Source organism: Sprattus sprattus (genome assembly GCF_963457725.1).
Source record: "Sprattus sprattus genome assembly, chromosome: 10".
Lineage (NCBI taxonomy): Eukaryota > Metazoa > Chordata > Actinopteri > Clupeiformes > Clupeidae > Sprattus > Sprattus sprattus.
Window position 1 is genome coordinate 21,057,635 of NC_137908.1, and position 20,324 is coordinate 21,077,958.

At 40.3% G+C, this 20,324-nt stretch overlaps 1 protein-coding gene across 1 annotated transcript in view; it reads right to left on the minus strand.

Moving 5' to 3' along the window:
• Positions 1–20,324, minus strand: part of iars1 (isoleucyl-tRNA synthetase 1) — a 60,456-nt gene that overhangs the window by 16,272 nt on the left and 23,860 nt on the right. Inside the window, exons 13-23 of the mRNA XM_080845822.1 lie at positions 19,926–20,024; positions 14,787–14,913; positions 13,071–13,144; positions 7,393–7,587; positions 7,174–7,260; positions 6,828–6,911; positions 5,112–5,256; positions 4,678–4,798; positions 4,149–4,240; positions 2,292–2,369; positions 802–923 (exon numbers count right to left, since the gene is read on the minus strand). Of these exons, the coding sequence (XP_080701948.1) occupies positions 802–923; positions 2,292–2,369; positions 4,149–4,240; positions 4,678–4,798; positions 5,112–5,256; positions 6,828–6,911; positions 7,174–7,260; positions 7,393–7,587; positions 13,071–13,144; positions 14,787–14,913; positions 19,926–20,024 (1,224 nt within the window). The remainder of the gene's footprint in view (positions 1–801; positions 924–2,291; positions 2,370–4,148; positions 4,241–4,677; positions 4,799–5,111; positions 5,257–6,827; positions 6,912–7,173; positions 7,261–7,392; positions 7,588–13,070; positions 13,145–14,786; positions 14,914–19,925; positions 20,025–20,324) is intronic.

Below are 20,324 nucleotides of genomic sequence, written 5' to 3' on the forward strand. Positions count from 1 at the left end.
CACAAGTACGTTTTTGTACATGTAATGGTAGCCAGCTAGCAACAGACACTAGCATCGATGGGTGTTAGCATCCTTGCTAGTACGCCCACTTCCCATGTCTGAGGTTGTTAGTATGAGTCCGGTGTGGGACTGTGCTCTAGGAGTGAGGTTTAGGGGGGGTGAGTGTAATGGTAGCCAGCGAATACAGTGCTGGGCAGTGACTAAACCTACCTCCCCAACAGCTTAAGAGACGTGCTAGCACCCATGGGCCTTAGCCTCCTTGCTAGCCCACCCACCTCCCATGTTAGAGGTTGTAATTTCAAGTCCAGTATGGGACTAGGCTTGTCTACACAAGAAATGTACAGAAGTACAAAAGTTACAGAGTTAAGTTAAGGGGAGAGTTTTGCTAAGTTAAATCTGCAAGCTCTTTCAATGACAGCATTCAGGATCTTCAAAACAACTGGAAATATCCAGGCAAAGATACTTGGCATAGAAAATGTTTTGCTTTCATCAAAAGCAAATGTGTTACGCTGAGACCACAGTCAGTCATGGCGTGACCAAAAGAAGACAAAGCATAATTCTCGTGCAACAATTTCTTTACACATGTTAAAATCATATAATATATCCATCATCATAGAATTATTAATTTTACCCTAAAATATGCTCCAAAGCCCAAACCTAGCTAATGTTTTCATGAGCTGCAGGGGAAGACCCTATACAAACAAATGGTGTGTATCCCCCCCAGAGCTTAATAGAAGAGGAGGAAAGAGAAGAATCAGAGGATGGATCATAAGGTATGGGAGGTGATGTGATCTGACGTACCTAACTTGAGGCACCATAAGGTAGTGGATGCTGCTGTTGTCCTTCTCCTCCACAGACGATGGATCAATCAGGTGTCGGAGGTTCTGGTACATTATCTCCGTGATGAAGGGGGTGAAGGGAGCCTTCGGAGAGAGAGAGAGATAACAAATTACACCTGGCCAACAGTCTCTGTCTGACCTGATAACCACAGACAGCCCCCACCCTTCATTGAGATAGAATAGATACAAGAAGTATATGGGGTAGAAAAAGACAAACATACATTAGGCCTCATTTGCGTAGATAAATAGATCATCTCCCAACTGCGCAAGTGTTTTAAAATGTTGCTGAAGCATTAGTTTGGCTATCAGAATTGAAATTATACCATCCAGGAGACGGGGCCTTACTGAAGAAACTACCTGGAGGAGGTAACAAGATGGCTGTGGACACCTGGATAGGCCTTCTTCTGTGTACTCTGATATAGCTGAAATAATAGTTCTCCACTGGCTGGAGTTGTAACAGTTGGCTCAAGCTGATACTTGCCATTGCACACTTGATTGTTCATTTGAATGCTCAAGACTGCACCATTTAAAAATAAAGTCCTTTCAGCAGTCTCCTGAACAGACACCATTTTCTAAAGAACCAAGAGTTACCCAAATGAATGTGCACAGCCATCAGCCGATATTCTGGTCTCTTATCCGCTGCAATCTGATGATTAATCAACACTTAGCATGGTACCATTCAGGGAATCATTCAGGGGGAAAATTAGGTAGTTTGATGAATCTGAAAATGTATTTAATGTCCTGAATTAACTGCTAAGATACTAAAGTGAGTGCTTGTACACCAGGCTTGCATTAGGACTCTGTCCTCAGGGAAATCTATTACCGCAAAATCATCACTAGCCACCTTCAGAGAACTGTCATCCATATCCTCATAGATTCTGGATTTACTCATTTAATATGCTGTTCATTTACCTTCTTCTCCAGGAGTAAGTTAAAAACACAGATTAGCACTGAGACCAAGTGCCTTCTCTAATTTCCTCTCAATCACAGATTCAATTAGAATTAGAAGTTGGGAGATTGGAGAATACGGTATAATTGAAACAAACACACAAGGAGACCCATGAAGGGAAAAAAGCAGGGGAAAAACATGCCACACAGAAATCCCCACATAAGCATAACACACGACTGCTCTGATGTAACCAGGTCAAAGACATAAATGGCTACACACATACAAACACTCCATCACGCTAAGGAGTTCACAGGAAAACACACACACACACACACACACAAATTCAGCTCCTACTCAGCCATGATACACCCCCACTCCTATGCAGACACACGCAATCTCCCCTCCACTTCAGAACACATACACACAAACACACAAACCGTGGGTCGTCATCCATAAAAACACATTCACACGGACATTCTCAAACATAGGCCTAATCCCACACTAAAGCACAAGTATTTTCACACAGAAAACCACACACACACACACACACAAAAATTACTCACCATCAGCCGGCACATGGTAAACAGCACACTGAAGAGGGTCTCCAGCGCCCACAGGCAATCCTCCGTTCCACTCTCGCCCTGCAGGTCACACACACACACACACACACACACACACACACACATCATATCACTGCAGGTCCTGGGTTTGCAGTCCACAAGTGAACACACTAGTCACCACACTGTCAAAACATAGCATCTCAGTAAAACACTGAGCCTTCAGGGACAGCTGTAGTACTGCAGCCAGCTAGCCGCACTCACGCACGCACGCAAGCACGCAAGCACGCAAGCACGCAAGCACGCACGCACGCACGCACGCAAGCACGCACGCACGCACGCAGGCTACCCAACAGACCCACATACTTCTGCAACTAGCCATCCTAATAAACTCATTACTGTCCAAAAAATTGATTCTCTGTAGCCGGCAGGATCTTGTAAGTGTATTTGGGTCCCATACAAATACAAGACCATTCTTCTGGGCAAAATTGGTATTTTCATGTGGTCAGGCCGTATCTTTTTAACTATGTTGATTTTAAAGAGGGGGACGATTGAAATAAAAGGTTTCAGGAAGATGTGTTTTCAGGGGGTTTTCTTTGTAAATCTATGAGAATATTTGGACATGCAAAGATATGTAAAGTTCTGTATATTTATTACTAAATATTTATGCTGGGATTTTTGCCTTTTTGCCACCTATGCAAATCTGGGGAATATTTGCAGATTGTTTGTTGGACATGTAAAGATATGTAAAGTTCTGTATATCTTTCAATTGATTTAAAACATGAAGGAATGTTAGTATTGTTTGCTTTACAAAATGGATGGGAAGCTGAAAAATGCATTTTGTTTGCTATACCTGATCCGTGACTCACACCGTCTACTTTATGAAGTACACTGCAATACCGTTCCTAGTATTCATTAAGCCCTTACATCTGTAGTGCCTTCTGTCGTTGATAGTGTTGTCTCAAATGTAACACTGACGGACACAAAAATGCGAGCCTTTTACCCATAAATCTGTGCACCAGCTTCCTTCGGCCAACTGGAAATTTGAAATAAAGATGTCGGACCAAACTCCGCTGACGACCGTGTTTTGTATGTAATGTATGTACATCTTTTGCCGTTTTCTCGCTTCAATTTTTCAAAAGTTACCGAGACATATACACTACTATCAGATAACACTTGTTACCAGCAAAAATGATTGACGTGATTTGCGAGGCGTCAGTCAGCCAACTTTCTAAAAAAAAAAAGCTGCTGAAAGGGCTCCTCCTCTTCCGCTACGTAGCTAGGATGGCGGCCATTTAGGGCGAGAAGAGTCCATCGTTTCACACTGCATTTTTTGACCGTTTTCAGTGCGCAATCCGGGAGCTTTCAGTGCCCTAAATTCGTCTAGTTCTGTCAGTATGAACGCCTTAAGCACTAAAAGTCAGTGTTTGAAGTGTGCAAGTAGGCGGTATGAGACACGACCCTAGAGAAAACACAATGTGCTAATTAATTAGCTCCTCTTTAGCTCCATGGCTCCCTTCCGTTTCATCACATGACCAATAATTCTAAGAACACAAGCAGCTTCTCTGTTCATCACTTGATCATCACAGGGACGCTGAAAAATCAACCACATGGCACAAACTCATTGAGAGTGCAAAACCTCTGAATCAGAGTCAACCTCAAAGTGTTATTTGAGTTGTGGTCGAGTTTAGTTCACTGTTTTTTTTATAAGTTCTGATTTGTGGTAAAATGCCTTCCATGAAGCTTTACTATGTCCACAACCTTCTTTTACGACACAAACACCAAAATACGAACAGAAAACAGTGTCTGTGCTATTGCTGGGCTGCTTAGGGTGAATGTACAGGTGAAACATTATGACCATACCTTTAGACGCCTGCGGTTAGTCCTCACATACCAGTTGGTTAGCATGTCCACAAATTTGACCAGCCTGGGAACCACAGTGTAGAGCCTGTAAGCTGAGGGCACAAGAGAGAGCTTTGTGGATGGAGAAGTAATAATAATAATAAACTTTATTTATATAGTACCTTAAATGCAAACCAATGCAGCTCAAAGTGCTTAAGTAGGCTTGGAATGGGCAAGATTTCAGTAGTGCCCTTTTTTCAGGTCTTGGTTAGTTATTTCACTGAATCGAAATCATCTTTGTAGTAGTACTTAGTAACAACTGGACCATCATTTAAAACAATTTGGAGCTGAAAAGGACATGGCAGTATGTATGATTTATTATCCTATTCATATTTTAAGGGCGTGAAGTCATAATAACGGAGTTTCATTTGGAGCATATACATGTGACTTCACAGTGCGGAGCATTTATACTCTAGGCATAACTGTCTCTGCTTGCTGACTGACATCAGTATCATCAGATTAGAGTGAATGTTTTTGAATTGATGCCTACCATCCATCTCAGCCTTGAAGAACTGGATGAGTGACTGAGTGAAGGACTGGATCCACTTGTCCATGATGTTGTCACTAGGCTTGGCAGTGCCCTCATTGTACAGGAAATGGATACGTTCATCCTGTAAGGAAGAGTGAAGATATCGAGGGTTACTTGCCGATAGTGGAATCTGTCGTTTTATTCCTTGAGAAGGGAAATGTTTTCATTTCTGTGAGTATTCCACTGTTTTTGACAGTGTAGGCGGTAGAGAGAACATATTTTAGATCCACATACAAATTTAGAAGTGTGTGGATTCTACGACACATGTTCATTCAAGCTATTCATCACTTTATCTGTTCTCACGCGTTTAGACTTACAGTGCAGTCTCTCAAAATATGCACATTATGTTTCTGATTGGTCTGCATTTTTGGTGTGTGTGTTAGGGAATCAGCTACCTTTTGCAGCCTATGCACATTTTGCACCAGGAAGCGGTAGGCATTGTACCAGGGCAGAAAGACATCCTTCAGCACGTCTCTCACACCCTCCTCCTTGAAGCGCAGGTTCTCAGCTCGCACCACCGGGGAGTTGATAAGGTAGAGCCTGGGGAACCGGACATCAACAGACAAGAACTGGCTGTCACCATTCAATTCTCCCTTCCTCCAATTGGCCTGTCTTTAGACCACATCTGATCTGATCTCCTTTCTCTCTTTCTTTCTTTCTCTCTTTCACTCTCTCTCTGTCTCTCTCTCTCTCTCTCTCTCTCAACTGGACCCCAGATCCTAACCATCCATATTCTTGCCACTCCCAATCCCCCTTCTCTCTTCTCCTAAACAGGGCATTCAATTGCTCTTTTCCTAGAATGCAGATGATTTGTAGGAGCAGTTGGTCAATGGCGACCATCAATTTGCAAGTCAGCGGGTCACAAATGTGTGGACGGATGAGAATTTCCTGGCTGCAGGGACCATGAATCACCCTGATGTAATGATCATTGGGCCACACTGCCCAGAAATGAGATCAAGCACTAAGCAGAAAGGGGAAGGGGGAGAGAGGGGAAGAGAGCAGGAGACACAAATCAGGCAGATTGCAAGAGAGCAGTGAGTGAATAAGGAAGAAACGTTTTTTAGTTTTTTTTCCAGTTTCCAGGGGATTGTCTGGAAGACACATGAAGTCATTCCTCCAAGCATTGATCACAGGGTTCCCCATCCAGGAGAGAGAGATAATACGCTGAGACTAGCCCATCTCTGCCATGTCTGATCATTAGGGATATAAAAGTGTAAATCAGGCCAGACACGCACCAATTGCAGCCCTGGCATGGTCTAAGCTGACATATGGAAGTCTGAACAAATGGCGTTCCAACAGCAGATAAAAACAACCGCCTCACTAAAAACAAATGCTTTCAGAGGGCACATTAAAACATGGTGCATGCAGTGTTCTGGTGTACAATTACACCATGCGTACATGTGCTCTTTTGGAAATGCCACCGTAAAATAACTTTAGCATCTAAAGAAGTTCTGTGGTAATGCTGTTTACTGACATTGATTATGGGTTTCACCGATGCTCTGGGACTACTGCACTCAACTGTCTAAATGCAACATGATTTCCTGTGGGAATTTATAGTTCACAGGAGAGTCACACAACTCAGAGGTGCACAGTAAACAGACAGGCAGCCACTGACTCTGCCACAAGGATCAGCACCCATGCAGATAATTACCTAGGAGTCTCATTAGAGAGAAAATATTTAGATAATTTAGAAGCTAATTTAGCTGGAGGTCAATAATGGCTGCATTTGTTCCTTTGAGGATACAGATCAATGTGAGCCGGATGCTAATAACTTAAAAAAAAAAGCAGAAACAGACAGGAGAGCAAACCTAACAGCATGTCAAATCATAAGCTCCAGGGCAAACAATGGCTACTCTGACATTTCTTGGAACGGTCTTGAACATATGGATGGATTCAATAATGCGTCACTCACTGGCCATATGGCAATGTCACTTGATTGCCTAAAGCAATTTGATTAAAATAGAGCAAAGAGAAAAAAGGGAAACAGAGAATTGAATCACTTTGCCTCGTAATATCTAGCTCACATACTGAGGCATACATACAGGATCATTTTGTTTACAAAATAATGTTTTTTTGTTTCCCCATGTGTTTAAATGCACTAAGTGTCTTACCTCAAGGCATCAGCACCATAGTTCTGCACAATAATGCTTGGGTCTGGGTAGTTCTTCTTCCTTTTGCTCATCTTCTGGCCATCACTGCATAGAGAAAATTATATCCACCAAATAAATTCTACCAGTTTTCCAGGTCACTAAGTTATTAAAATGTATAGTAAGTATGTATGTTATTGTATGCATGTGTGTGTGTGTGTGTGTGTGAGAGTGTGTGTGTGTGTGTGTGTGTGTGTATGTGTGTATTTTTGCCTGAAGACTAGAAACCCGTGCACAGCATATGATAAGCCCACTGGCTGAATGTCACACAGCATCACTGCATATGGTCCATGAGTGAAGGAGCACAAACCTGGCCAGTACCAGTCCATTGACGATCACATTTTTGAAGGGAGGTCTACCAAAGAGGGCAGTAGACAGCACCAGGAGCGTGTAAAACCTGGAAGAGTTCATGTATAATAAAATAATAAGAATTGAAAAACAAAAATATTGCTTTGAATTATATGACCCACAGTGGCTTCTTTGTAGTCGGTATATGTGGTATTAAGAGATCTCGGTCAATGCTTCTTACCATCCTCTGGTCTGGTCAATGCCCTCTGCAATGAAGTCAGCAGGGAAGGTGTCTTCGAACTCCTTGCGGTTCTCGAAGGGATAGTGAGCCTGGGCGTAGGGCATGCTGCCACTCTCAAACCAACAGTCAAACACCTCGGAGACCCGCTTCAGCTGGCCCTTTCCACAGCGAGATGGGATGGTCAGGCCATCAATGCTGCAAAAACCAATACATCATCTGACAAAGACATGACTCAAAAAAGGAGACTAGAAAAATCTCCTAAAACATCATAAAGAGTCTAAGAAGTTAAATAGGCAAATACTTACTTAAATGCTAACAGCTATACCATGGATATATTATTGATTTGCCAGGAGATGATAATAAAAAAAAAAAATTGTTGTCAAAATATATGAATTATGTAAATATTAATGGGATAAAAGACAGCTTTCAGTTAGTAGAAATGAACTGGATTTCTGGACAGATTTGACTCTTTTAAATGAAAGATGTATGTGTATGATGTAACAGCAGCTTCATTTTTAAGTTTTTAAACATCTGTAAGGTGTGGAACCTGCTATGCTGTAGGCTAAACTGCAGTACTATTGGTTCACTGCAGCTGTATTTATTCCCGGATTCCTTGTGTTGACTTGAGCCAAATCTGTCCGGTCTTTGTCTTTACTTAAGATATGAGAACACATTGCAACTATGATGCTGAGTGTTAAGCCCAATTTTTCTAAAGATTTTTCGGTACCACTTTACAATAAGGCTCCATTATAAATACGTTATTAATTAGGTTGTAAACCCTTTGTAAGTCATTAATAAGTCCTTATAAATGAGTTATAAACACGTTTTTTATACATCAATTCGGGCTCACTATTTGGGAAGATCCCCATCTTGGCAACCCACTGTCTAACCCTTAACTTGCTCTACTAGCCCAATTGCACACTCCCTACCATTCTTGTATCTGTTACTAGAGATTAAACCCCAGGAGGGGGGGGGGGCTCACAAAAAACTAAAACTTTACAATAAGGCTCCATTTTGCCAGTTATAAATGTTAGTAACTGATTAATAAAGGGTGATTTGTTGTGTAATGAGTAGTAAGCAGTAACTTGATCTTGGATGGATGGATACTTTATTAATCCAGAGGGAAATTTCAGGACATCCAGTAGCATCCAGACACAACATCCATTTTTTTTGTCAATTTGAATTTGAATTACATTGGATGCACACTATGGTCTTATCTGGTTTTCCAGAGCTGATATAGAACACAAAATATTTCTAATTGTGCTTTCTTTTTCATTTAGTGACGTGACGACATAGGTCAGGTCACAGACCAGCGCACCCACAGCAAATAGGGAGCTTGAGTTTTATATCTTGCCTATATGGGGGGGGGGGCTTTGTTTTTTCAGTTCCGTTCCCACTCTTTTTGAACGTGTTTTCCCTATGTGGATGTGATTTGTGGATGTATGTCCTAAAATTTCCCTCTGGATTTATAAAGTATCCATCCATCCAAGATCAAGTTACTGCTTACTACTCATTACACAACAAATCACCCTTTATTGATCAGTTACTAACATTTATAACTGGCAAAACGCAGCCTTATTGTACAGTGTGAAATACATCATCATCTAGTAATCAGTTACAAACATTTATAACTGGCAAAATGGAGCCTTATTGTTTTTTATGTATTTATTTATTTATTTGGGGGGGGGGGGGGGGGGTAATCTCTAGTAACAGATACAAGAATTGTAGGGAGTGTGCAATTAGGCTAGTAGAGCAAGTTAAAGGATAGACAGTGGGTTGCCAAGATGGGGATCTTCCCAAATAGTGAGCCCGCATCGATGTATAAAACCTCTGTTTATAACTCATTTATAAGGGCTTATGAGTGACTTACAAAGGGTTTAGAACCTAATTAATAGCCTATATATAAACCATTTATAAAGGAGCCTTATTGTAAAGTGGTACTGATTTTTCAGATTTTCAATAGATAGTTATTTTTATTATGGTAGCATTAGTAGGGATGTGAACAACATTTTCAACTTGGTTGAATGCCAAATAGAATTAGCTTAAAAAAAAAAAAAAATTATGCCAAGATCAAGTGTAACGGTTCAGTAATAACAAAACGCTGGTCATTTAAAATCTGCCAGTGGTCCACTACTTTGTCTTGAGTTTTCTATTGAAACTCACACTAATGCTGTGACCCGAAGCATAATATACATTTTACCATTTTTTAAAAACCGTCTTGAAAATCTAACAAACAACTATACCAGCTTTGCCATTTGATACAAGAGAACTTTAGCATTCATTCAATACAAACATATTTTACATGGCTATGACACACTGCTGCTTGTTTACATTCCAAGGTACCACCTTTTGCGGGCAATAAAACTCATTCAAATTAATTGAAATAGTTTAACCCTCTATACCGCAACGGAATTCTAGAACACTGCAGCAAAATCCCACGAAAAACAGAGAATTCCTTCATTTTTTGTTATTCTGTAAACAAACAGTTACAGTTAGAAAACAAAAGAAAAATTACAATTACAAGTTTGTTTTGTTTGAAAGGGCATAAATTCTTTGTTAGTATGATATCAAATATGTATTAGTGACTTCTACAAATATTAAAATACAAATCATTACACACACCCTAAAGTTCAAATTCATAAGTTTTGAACCGTACAGCAGATGTAGTTATTATATTTAATATATTCTTAATGTTTTTTATTAGTATTTGTTATATATTTTGTAAATAAATGAATAAATAGTAAAATAAATATTAAAATATTAACACTACTTAACCATACAGATTACCATCATTTTTGCTAATTTGGTGGAAAACACCTAACTCTATGCCTCTTCAAAAGCATCCTGGTGCAATACATTTGTGGAGGAGGTGAAGGTGTTTGTGAGGATAAACATCCACCTGGGTATCCATCATATACCCTCTTTTCTTGACTACTGTTCATCTGATCCAGCCTTACAAGTGTCCTATGTGGCAGACACCAATGCCATGAAATAAGTATGAGGAGTTATGCAGATACCTACCCTGTTCAAACCCAGGGATAGCAGACTCTGGTAACAAGCTTCCGAAAGTGAGACCATTACAGTTTTTTCCAATCATTTTCACACTTGGTTCAATACCATGTACTCTTTCTCAAAACACTTAACACATCCAGCAGTAGACCAACTAAATGGGATACTTTTCCATTGCTTAGATCAAAAATGCAGTCAATGTTCACCACCAGCAAAATGCTGTGCAACTACAGCATTTTTTTTTCAAGATATTTAGATACTCTGTTCAAAACAGTTAACTTTAGTTTTTTAACCAGACACAATTTAGATCACTGTAGATGGAGAGATGCTGTATTTTCAGACAAATTAAATTATACACTTGACATAAGACAGATTTTTAGCCTACATAAATGTATATAGTTTACATCTTGATTGGAATTTAGTTTACATCTTTGTTTTGTTTGTTTTGCAGCCTTGCTACCAACTACCGCTGTACAGCATTTGCGTTGAAATGTACATACATGTAAAATATAGATGTACTGTAGGTGTCAATGAAGACATTTTCCCACTATTACTGCTGCTTATGAAAGTCATGGGCCATCAATGAGACAAAGTGACCCAAAAAGGGAACTAAAACAAACATGTCTATAGGGTACATACAGACAAGCTATATCACATCCACTATAGATTTTTGTAGTAGTGATGTCCTATACCTTGGTCCTGATTTCATTGTGATTAGCTTTTCCACAGCATAAAAGCTGTACAAGCTTAAAATTTAACATCATAACATATTACTAGTTGGCTGTCGAATAATCTGCTGAATACCATTTCAATATGAGGTTTTCAATATTCAATGATGACCTTGCTATTGAATGTAGCTACTGTTGTTACCATAAGCTTACAGCTCAAAACAAATGAGGGATTTGAAATACTAGTAGAGATGAAGTTTTTTTACTATACATGTTATTGATCTTAAACTGATCAGTTTAGTAAGTGATGAGGCTGAGTCAATAGCTGGCTATCAACCAACTCCAGACGACCTCCTCAGACTAACGTTACCCTAGTCAATGTAGATAGCTGAGAAGGATGGGCCTCATTCTCGAACACAGTTGAGAAGAATTTAAGAAGGAATTTCTTCTGAACTCCACTTCCGGTGGATTTAGGAAAACATTTGGCATTCACAAAATGTTTCATTCAAAATCTCATCTGGGATTTGTTCTGAACTTCAGAAGACTTTCAGAACGCGAAATAGCAGTCGTAAATCGGCCAGAGCTTTCTAAAATAGGATTCCTTAAAAATCGCATTTAAGAAAACTCATCTTGTTAGAAGTGTTAAGGGCTGAATTTGTGAGAAATTGTTGGTGATTGAGTTCACATCAACTCTACAGACATCATAATACAATAATTATAATAACAATAAATACAAGAATATTTGTATCATTAACAATAACGTACGTACATATGTATAGTCATGATTCTACGAGGCACCGTGATGTCATAAAATAAATAAAAGGACTACACCAGGATGCTGCGCTCGTCTAGTGAGTGTCGTTTGGCACTGCCGTCTGCGCAAGTACGGCAATCCAGACTATTCTCATTTGTAGTTCCACGTTGGTGGGACGAACTGCCTAGTACTACCAGAGCAGGGGCGTTCCTCTCTACCTTTAAGAAACTTTTGAAGACCCAACTCTTCACAGAGAACCTCCCTTCCTAACTGGCACATCGACTAGTGCTTAACTTGCACTTACAGCAGTTACATTCCTGCACTTCTTTTTTTATTTTCTAGTTCTTGTTTCTAGTTCTTTTTTTTTCTTATGTAAAGTAGTATTTATTGTTACACTAGGTCTCTATTGCTCTTAGCTTGACTGTTCTCTCCCTTGTACGTTGCTTTGAACAAAAGTGTCTGCTAAATGACTAAATGTAAATGTAAACGTACACTGCAAATGTAAGTGAATAAATAAATAAGCACTAAACTCAATCGGGTTAAAATAGCCATAGTGGAATAGAAGACACATCTACATCCTGCAACAGTACCTCCACCTCTGCACCGATTAAGTTAGATCTGCGTTTACTTATGCTCGCTTTCCGCTTTGACATTACTCTCTTACGAGTTGCTTTCATGTGAATTTGGAAGATTCTGACAGCACACGTCACTATGATTGCGTGCCCTTATAAGGAGCTGGCGGGGCATCAATTCTGCCATACTACATTCAGCCACTACAGTCAGCTCATTTAGTTATCAAGTAATATTTGCATGGTTTTGCATTGTTTTGAATGACTAACTCTTCAAGCTGAATATTTTCAACTATTGCCAGCGCTAATTTAATCATCTTGAATTCCACTGGGGTGATTTCACAGGAGTTTTTCTGCCTTTGCCAAGCTGCACTGCACCTGCCATTGTTGCTCTCTAACTGGCACAAAGGTACTTCAGACACAACGGGGTTGACCAGGGTGAGCAGGCACAGTGCCCGTAAAAGTGATCCTTCTCACTCGTCAGTCAAAGGGAGGAGTTCTTGTGCTGCGCTTAATTAAGAGTAATTAAGAGGTGAAAGTGATCCGGCCTTCTCCTCTGGCCACCCTTACCTGTTCCGCATGGTTAGGAGAGGGGAGAGAGAGAGAGAGAGAGAGAGATAGAGAGAGAGAGAAACTGGAAATCCGGTGTAATGGCGGGCCTAGCGATAAGTGACTCACCTCTCCCGATGCAGATCGGTTACTTTCACTCCAGTCAGCTCTTCAAGCTCAGCTATGGATCCCACACAAACAACCTGAAAAAACAGACAGAGAGACACAGAAGGGGAGGACAGAAAAAAAAACTCTGTGAGGTTTGCTCTACTTTCAAAATAGTACCCTAAATAGTACCTAAAGTGTCCTTCAGAAGTCAAACAAAAAAAGAAAGGTAACCTAAATAATAATGACAATCAGAGCTAACAGCCAAAACTGAAGGTTATACTTCTAAAACTAGCATTTTTTTTTTAACACATATTTTACCTTTTCACTGGATCAGTATGAAATTATCTGACAAATTCTACTAATGTAATCATTGTTTAGGGCGTGACATCAATCCTATGATGAATTTCCAAGATAACCATTTATTTGAAATTCTAAAAAACAAAAACCTGACCATTTCCAACCTTCCCATTTTCCTCTCTTTCCCCTCTAAATCCTATCAACTGATTTAACCCTGTGTACCTTCAGCCTGCAGAAAAAGGTGAATGACAGTGACCCCAAAAGAAGTACAAAGCAGAGGGAAGCCGGATAAAGCCCTGCATCTTTCATTTCTGTGTTACACTAATAGACAAAAAAAAGGTTCTGTGGAAAGCCTGAAGGAGCTTCAGTTTCTATATGCCTAATCTCAACATATGCCACTGTCCATTGTCCCCCAGGAAAATTAACCTATTTTTCATGTAGAAGTTTGCAGCATTTTTGGTAAGGAGTGTCTTGGAGGGGATGGTGAACGTCTTCATTAAAGGAGTTTAAATTAAGCCTAGGCTCTCTTTCCAGAAAAGGAACCAGAGCTGAAGCAGTTGCCATTCTTGTCAGGTCAGAGCATCGTTTCAGACGGATGGATGGATGTGACCTCATTGTCACTAAGTGAGTTGAACTGATTGCCTGCTGACACACTTTTCAGGGGCGTCATGGTGCATAAATACACTTTACTTGAAGGATGATGCCTACAATAACCATGAGAGCAGACTCTAAGCACAGGAAGAAGCTCTTCATCCAATTCCAACTGAATTCCATTAAACCAGTAACATTAAACTCCAAGTTTAAGTCTAAATGAGCAAAATATTAAGAAATTGGAATGTTTCCTTTCTCCTTCAAACCTACGCTCATAAAAACTGAACTTACCAAGGTCAAAACTGATCAGGTGGGTTGCTGAACTACAGACCAAAGCCAAATATAAATAAATAAATAAAGCACTGCATGCGTCTGTCTATGGAAGCAGAGAAGCACGCAGACCCCTGTTCCAATTCCAGAGCAGGCCGCTGAAGCAGCTGGCCCAGATTGAGGCCTCTGCCAGCATGAAGAGCAGGAGATCCACTTTTCCTGGACTGGCTTGAGCTTTGGGAGTTCAAGGAGGCACTCCAGAGACCGCCACCTTGAAACAGTCATTAGGCTATTTTCAGGAAGCAGGACGCTGTCCCTCTTTCTCTACACACCACAGTGGATTAGTTTGCCGTGTGTGTAGAGAGCCCCGACAACCCACTTCTTATGGCCATCAGCCAACTACAAATACTTTTTGAGGGTTTCATTTTTGTATACTTTTCTCTATTTCACAGGACTGTGTATTGAACAGATAACCATACATTCTTAATGTCTTAATGCAAAGGTGAAAACAAGGGAGTTTTCTATAAAGCTAGTAGAGGACCAAGAGTCAGAGACCCTGGTCCCTCCCACATGACTGACCTCCTCATAGTCATCGCTGACCCAGAGGGGGATGGGAGTGCCCCAGTAGCGGTTCCGGGAGATGGCCCAGTCGCGGGCATCACGAAGCCAGTTGCCAAAGCGCTTCTCCCCCACAAACTCTGGTACCCTGGAAGAGAAGTTAAATTCAAAGTCATCAGGGCAGTAAGAAATTAATTCTCTCAAATAGACAGATTTAAAATTAAATTGCGTTGCATACTGTGGGGTGTTGAAGAAAGGGGGGACACAGAGATATGATGCATAAATCTAGCGGGAGCAGAAAAAAAGCGTTATATAATGAAGATTATATAATTTCCCTTCACAACCAGCACATCTGTTGGAAACACGGAGAATGGGCAAATGACACGGTGGAACGAGTGGTGAACGTCAGCAGCTTTACCCACAATGCACATTGGTTTTAGGTCTACATCACAGCTGTGGTACAAGTAATGAAGATTGAGAGGCTAGTCTTAATGAGACCTATTTAATCCTTAACACTGAAAATCAAGAGTGATTTGAAAGGCAGTCATGATTAGAATTGAGTGGACTTTCAATAGGGGACAGTATTACTGTGTTCAGATCATAATTGTAATCCAACAGACTTCAATTTCATAAATGAAATTCATAAATGTGATTTAGTGGATTTTCTCACTTTAGAGAAAAACAGACCGAAAATGGTATATTAGTCAAAAACGTAGTGGTCTTTATTGAAGGATAAATGTTGATGAATCCATCTCCATGGTATATTTGACACTACTAGCTCTGCATTAGTCACATGCCAAGCTGCCACAACAAGCTGTCATTTGTGTAATTTACTCCAAATTAGTAATTTCTCCGAACGGTCCCATTTCTGTCAGCTTCTTGATTCTTTTATGCTTCTAAAAATACATCTCAGCACACCTTCTTTAACAAGTAGGACTGCAAAGGTTATAGCTCCCTGCAAGGCATCATCTTCTTCCCTCTGTTCAACAGCTCTCAATTTTCCAACTCATTTTTTGTGGGACATGACGCTACCCTTAGAGAACATCAAGGTATAAATGTGAAGGCAGGCTCTACCAGCCGAGCAACGAGTTCATCAATTCCCATTTGTGAGAGGCATTTCTATTTAGGCACCCAATATATCAATGTAATGATTTTCCCCACCTTGCTCTCTCTTCCTCCATCCCTTCTCCTTCGATGTGAATCTAGCATTTAAAGAGTATTGTTTTATGTTGCTGGGTCTATTTACCATCCACACATTTATACTATAAAACAAAGTCACCGAGTATTACCAGTTTGTGACAATGTGAAGCACATTAATCAAATGTGGGTGTATGTGCTTCCCATGACCACCAAGGCTCCGGCTCACAGTTTAAAGGCACAGTCCGTTATTCTAATTAAATATACTTTAAATTCAGAATATTATTCCTCACAGGACTCATTCATTTGATTGACTGTTGGGTGTAAATATCAACAACCTTTTGCCAGAATCACAGGCTGCATATTAAGTGTCTAAATGAATACAAAGGCTTTTTCAGTGTTTTCAGTGAACACACTCATAACAGGAAAACTATGCAGTATGTTACATATATTAATACATGTAGGCCAGATTTGGATGATCTCAGATTTCTAATGAAAAAGTAAAAGAAAATAATAAAGGGGAAAGTGATATGAGCAGGTATTGATTTGGTCCCTGCAATTACACTTTAAAACATTCCAGCATGGGGTTATTCCAAAAACAGTGCTCTTTTTACAGTAGGTAATGGGTGGATTCTGAGACCCTAATCATAAAAGATGAGGGGGGAGATAAAATCAATAGCTGTTCAGAAAGAACAAAGAATGAGTGTGAGGGTTTGGCACAGCTAATCAAACCACCTCCCTCTATCCACAACACACAGCTCAAAGTAAGCCTCTCCTATTTCTTCTATTTTCTCCTATAAAGTATTTTCTTTAAAACATCTTAAATCAGGGTGTCCAAAGACCAGCCTATGGGCCAAATGCGACCTGGGGGCAGATTTTAAATTCGTCGGTGAGTGGTGGGTGGTGGTTGGCAGCGCTGCAGTTCCATAGTAGGCCATGTGGTGAAGACACGAAATATGCTATTCAAGCCCACCACGACGTAGCGGCACTAACTAGACCTGCAAAATATTGAAGAAATTAAACTTTTATCCCTTAGTAACAAACTGATTGGTTTATTCAGCCAAGTAGCCTACTAGTCATTTGCTAAAGTTGACAGCGAAGGACAACGCTTTTAGGAGAGATTGAAAACTTTTTTAGTGAAAGCCGAAATAAATGCGTCTGTATTCGACAAGATACCCTGATATGACAGATTTCAATGTGAAAAAAAACGTACGAAACTAAGCATATTCAAAAGAAAAAGGTACCAGCGCTAGCTACCAAGTGGCATATGCTAATTATAAGAGTGAGAGGGGTGTACAATAGTCTGCGAACAAATACAGCCCAGCTACAAATTTGAGCAGAGTTGATTAGGACATGCATTTTGCTGAAAAATAACCTCGACCTTCAGAATCTGAAGGGGGGGGGGGGGGGGGGGGGGGGGGGGTTATATTTTGAAGATCGTACATATTAAAAGGTGAATATAAGACATTACGGTTTCCTGTAACCCAGTAGTGAGAAATACTCTTTCCTGATGGCAGACAGGTCTACCAACATTTCTGGATAACGGGACAACCATAAAGTAGATCTGGTAAAAAAGTGTATTCCCCTTTCTATATCAATGCTCTGAAAACTTGGTAATGGTAATTATAACAACCACAGTAGATAACGGTTGATAGAAAAGTTGCCCATCAATAGAGGATACAGACTACTACAGTAAGTGGGTTGTCAGGCAAGCTAATGAATGAACAAAATAAACTCTCTCATTTAGCCAAGTTGTGCAAACATAATGAATACTGGGGTTAAATATGTTATCTGGAGAACTAGCAAGCTGGCAAGCTATCAGGAATAGAATAAAAAACCGCTAGCAAGCTAAAGGACTCATGCTTACCAACAATGGTATCTCTAGGTAGGGGATACGTATTTCCTATGGGATCCGTATTAAAACCGGAAGTGGGTACTTTACTCTGTTTGATTGGCTAATACCATTACCTTTACTTTTTCGTTGAGAAATTGTGTTGATCGCCTGACAACTAAACGATAATTTTTTTAATTATCAAAGGAATGACACCTTTTAATGCCCACTCTCAAACACACGGTAGACCAATCAACTACTGGCACTAAATGGGGTAATTTTCTACAGTTTCTTACTGAGGTAAAAAGATGTAATGTAAGTGTTATAAATGGTAATAGCATTTACACCTACTAGCTGTGTGTGCATTCCACATGACAAATGCCTACACATGAAGAATTGTGTCAATTAATGTGTATGTGTTCATTTAACCGTATAACTGGAAATCAGTACACACCAAATGATGCTGTTGCCAGAGAGGCTGCATCTCGCACATCAGTATGTCGATGTGTGCGTGTGTGCTTGCTATGTACTCATGAATAAATGGATAGCGATCTCTAATGATAGTACGGGTATTTATGCACCTTCTCCCTGTACCCACTTTATGAAATAATGAAAGGATTAAATGGCAGTGAAGTAAGATTCTCAGCAGCTAATGGGTGCCCACAACAACATCTGGGCAGTTTCAGCATTGTCGCAGGCGTGTCTTTCTCTGCCCAGGAAAGAGCTGTTTGAAGAGGGACTAGCAGCAATGAGCATGAGCCCTTCTCTCTGCATACACATTTTCAAAGTCCATCTGGCTCTCCAGGGTGGGCTTGTTTTGGGACCTGCATTGTGTGGAGAGGAGATCTATATTATGTGAGAACAGTGGAGCTGAATTCAAACCCTAGGTGTTTTTTCAAATTCTCTTTTCACCAGCTCTCTTTATTTCTTCTAGAATTCTTCATATTCTCTGCTCTCATTTAACTGGTATCCTCAGCATGAGGTTAGGCAAATGTTAATGATAAGACCATTTTCATGTACAAATAAAATCACTTGCCTCAACAAGTGCATCCCGTCAGACTTGAAGCCCAAAGTAAAACATGTTAAGTAAGTTCTGTGTGCCACTAAGATAGATGTTTGCAGAAAGTGATTCATTTAACAAAGCAGTCAAATCATCTGCAACTCCCCCTGATTGAACAAAAGAGAGTGTGGACATGTCCTTACTATAAATGAGCTCTTCAAATTTCTGGGGCTGAATGTAGAAACCCTAATTTGAACAAGAATGTCACATCATATCCCCCACAAGAACAAGATGGCATGGTACTGCTGTGGTAGATGAAACTTGCAGTAGTAAAAGATGTCAGCACTTTTGGTTCCCTTGATATCAAAATGGCTCTTTCCCCACGTAATGGAAATGATTATATGTCCTGGTGTGAAGACACAATAATGAAATGAATTCAAAGGAGGATTTCCTATAGTCATATTGGCTATGCCTTACGGCCGCCCAAAAGCCAGAGAGTAGCCTTTTGGCTACCAGTCCGGATGCGATGGTGTTTCAGGTCACGTCTTTCCTGATCCACATGACCTTGATCTTTTTTTTCCATCTGATCTTTAAATAATTCACCTCAAACCGTTACTTAAGACCAGAGTCTGCGTGTCTGTTGACAAATAGTGGCCTTCTTAAGAGTCTTACGCTCAGGGCAAGCGTCACTAGAGCTGCGGTCACTTGTGAACCCCACCGAAACCTAAACACACTGTGATGCATCTACATCAGTGATCAACCCTGACCCTATAGATCTGTTACCAGAACAGGGGACAAAGGGAGACACCAGGTGGTGAGCTAACATTGTGAAAGTGTAACACCCTACACGCCTCAAGGTGCATTTAGGTGCACGCTTGAAGGTGCATTTTTCAAATTCCACTTGTTGTATAACTGAGTTTGTTTTCAGGAGACTGGTCATCTGGTCGACTCTGAATTCTTTGAATATGAAAATCCAATCCCTCATAACAGTGCAGCGTAGGGAATGTGGATGACAACTTGGTTTTACTTTACAGTATCTGCAACATGCTTCCATTTATTATTTCCGTATTGCGTAAGGATGTGTCCATCCTTACAAATTGAAAAAGCATTAAGGGAAAAGAAAACATTACTGTGGAGTTATTGAGGTAGAGGCTATAGGTGCTGTTAGGTTATGTAAGGAGTTAAGTCTCACCAGTAACATTTGCTGTTGTTTTCCAAAAGTTTCTCAACCATGTGCTCAACGCGAACAAACCAGCTCGGCACTGCCTTGTAGATCAGCGGCGTGTCTGACCTGTCAATTAGAAACAGACCCATAAACACATAAATAAATAGCCACACAAACTAATACTGGGTAAAAATTGTTGGTTGGGAACTACCTAGCCTCTCCAGTAACATTACAGTAATATCCACAACTTACAGATCTTTTTTTTATTTCATTCATATATTCATGTCAGTGTGAGCTTGTTCCCATCAACAGATCATGACTGCCTATTAAAGCTTGCATGTGCACCCTGTGGATGTCATGCCTCATCCATTCAATGCTCGACTTACTGACTAAATGAAGCAAATGGGAGACCGGTAAAGTCATCAG